At 35.7% G+C, this 2948-nt stretch overlaps 1 protein-coding gene across 1 annotated transcript; it reads right to left on the reverse strand.

The window, feature by feature from the left end:
* Positions 1–1400: 1400 nt before the first annotated feature.
* On the reverse strand, positions 1401–2366 carry LOC101647572 (olfactory receptor 14A2-like). The gene has a single exon (XM_004697246.1). It carries the CDS (start codon positions 2364–2366, stop codon positions 1401–1403), a length of 966 nt encoding a protein of 321 aa, XP_004697303.1.
* Positions 2367–2948: the final 582 nt, after the last annotated feature.

Here is a 2948-nt window from a genome sequence, read left to right on the forward strand (position 1 = left end):
ATTGAATCTCAAAACACAAACAGGACAAATATCAAAAAATGACACTTAATGTTTTTAATTAAATCAAGTTTACTTTCACAAAATTTTGATGAATAAATCTTATAACAATAAAAATCTAAACAAATGCTTACCTTTTTATTTTAATTGTTTGTAATGAGCTCTGGTGGCACCATGGTTACACATTTGGCTGTTAACTGAAAGGTTGGTCATTGCAACCTACCCAATGGCTCCAAGTGCAAAGTAACTTATGATCTGCTTCCATAACGATTATATCCTAAACAATACTATTGGGCGCTTGTAGTCTTTCATATGGGACCACTAAGTTGAAATCAATCCCACTGCACCAACAATAATATATAATAATTGATACATGCAAAACAGATTTATATATTTAAATGCATCTTTCTCTTTCATTTTTCAGATTTGTTATGCTTTATATTAAAGTGGCATTAATATATCTGCCTCTGGATATGTATTTTTTCATACATCAACTACTACATATCAACTACTGATATTACATACTATGTATTGTAATAAACCTTGCATTTTTCCTCTTCAAATTAAAGTTAGTGTTTGCAGGGATAGTGTAGGGATATATATATATATATATATATATATATAGTTTATATATATAAACTTTTTACAAAGATATTACTGTTGTAATATTTGTACTTGCTCTGTATCAGAAATTCTTATTTAACACAAATTTACAGGTGGTGGTTTAAGGTTTATGTTAACTTTTTGGTTGCTAATGTAGTAAATTATCTAAAACTAGTGGTTTAAAACTATAGCAATTCTCATTTTACATTGTCCTAAACTAAAACTAAGATGTAAGTTTCATTGTTGGCTAAAATGGGAAAATCGTTTTTCTTGCTTTTTCCATCCACGAGGCTGCCCACTTTCAATATCTCATGCCTGCCTTGTATTTTTTTAAACTAGCAGTGTTACAGATCTTGGAGCCTCTTCCTTAGACAAATCTACTTCTTCTGACCACCACTCATAAAGCTTTTCTGTACTTAATGATTCTTGTGATTACATTGAGCACAATAATTCAGAATAATTTATCTTTATCAATATTCTTTACTTAATCTTGTCTCTAAAATCATTTTTGCCATGAAAGTGAAAACCCACAGGTGCCCTGATTTAGAATATGGGCAGCTTCGTGGAGGATAGTCTGCTTAGTATACATTTTATGTCCACACAGAACTCTGACATCTAGCTTACATGGGCCACAATCTAATAAATAGTCAGGTACAGCATGACAATAAATTAATAATCACAAATATGTCACCTTATTCTAGAATTTAGAAATGAATTGATGAACAGATTCAGAGTTATTAACATATTTACCCTGATCAGAATCAACCTATGAAATCATGTGGAAACATTGTTTTACATTGCTACCTGAGAATAGAATTGGATTTTTTTACATGGCTCCTATACTGGTATACTCTCCATAATATCTTACACAAAGCTTCTTTTATTTCCTTATTCCTTAAGCTGTATATTATGGGGTTCAATGATGGAGGTACCACACAATAGAAGACAGATGCCACAAAATCAAGAATATGTGGGTAGTCAGGGACAGGTTTCAAATAGGCAGTAGCACCTGTCAGAAAAAATGTGCTCACAACTATGAGATGGGGCAAGCAGGTGGAGAAGGCTTTGGACCATCCTTGTGATACAGGCATTCTCAGTACTGTATTGAAAATGCAGATGTATGAAAAACCAATGCAAGATAAGCAGAAAATTCCAAATAGGAGTCCAAGTACTAAGCTAACATTAATGATAATGTGTGTCTGAGAACAAGAAATCTTCAACAAGGAGGGAACATGACAGAAAAAATGTGGGAGATGCCTGGATCCACAGAAAGACAGAGAGAATGTCTCAGCAGTATAAAGGGCTCCAAAGATACCTCCCATGAGCCAGGAGGCTGCTGCCATCTGCACACAGACTGCCCAGTTCATAATGACCTCATAGCGCAGAGGGTGGCAGATGGCCACATAGCGGTCATAGGACATGGCTGTGAGGATGAACAGTTCAGATCCAGCAAAGTGAATCATCAGCAATACCTGTAGCACACATCCTGGCAAGGAAATTATGCTCCTGTGGGATAAAGAGTTCAGAATAAAATTTGGAACTGTGGTTGAAATGAAGCAAGCATCGAGGAAAGACAAGTTCTTGAGGAAGAAGTACATGGGCGTGTGAAGAGCCTGATTCAGGGTGACCACAGTGATGATGAGAAGATTTCCCACCAATGTCTCCAAGTAAATCAGCAAAAATAGAAATGTGTGCAGAACTCGAAGCTCCCTGGTGTTGGAGAATTCCATAAGGGAGAATTCCATCACCAATGTGCGGTTGGTCATGTCTCTGATGATATTTCACTTACTGTAAGATGAAAGATGATAATGACACAAATGACCCTAATGCTAAGGCATTGTACACTGCAACAATTTTGTTCTTTTTCAGTGAGGGAAATTTGGTGTATTTTCTAAACACAACATAGATAAATCCTAAATGCATTATATCTCCCAATATGACAAACATGGTGTATAATCAACTACTTACATCAAGAATGGATGTCCACACCTTCACTGCAGAAGAAAGGTCTGTCATCCTGCTGTTGTAAAGATTACAGTCAAGAGAACCCAGTGAAGCCGTTCTACTCTCTACCATATGTGTATTAAATGAGTCTGAATCTATGGCAACCATTAATTTTTGATTCATTATATATTGACCTGCATATTAGTCATGGAAAAGTAGAGGGTCATTGAAATTGATAAAGGACCTCAATGAGGTAAATTGACACCGTGTTGCAACACATCTCTTAAACATAGTGAGTGTCAGGTGGATGCAGGGCTGGGCAGTTTTTCATTCTGTTGTGTATGGGCTTGTTATGAACTAGAATTGACTGAAAGGCTCTTTTTTACATTAATTGCACCCACTAT

Source organism: Echinops telfairi, unplaced genomic scaffold (assembly GCF_000313985.2).
Source record: "Echinops telfairi isolate 266 unplaced genomic scaffold, ASM31398v2 ScPeMD7_7469;HRSCAF=8507_0, whole genome shotgun sequence".
NCBI classification, from domain to species: Eukaryota; Metazoa; Chordata; class Mammalia; order Afrosoricida; family Tenrecidae; genus Echinops; species Echinops telfairi.

Coding starts and splice junctions, on each gene's coding strand:
- LOC101647572 (XM_004697246.1), bottom strand. CDS start 2,366: ATGACCAACCGCACATTGGTGATGGAATTCTCCCTTATGGAATTCTCC.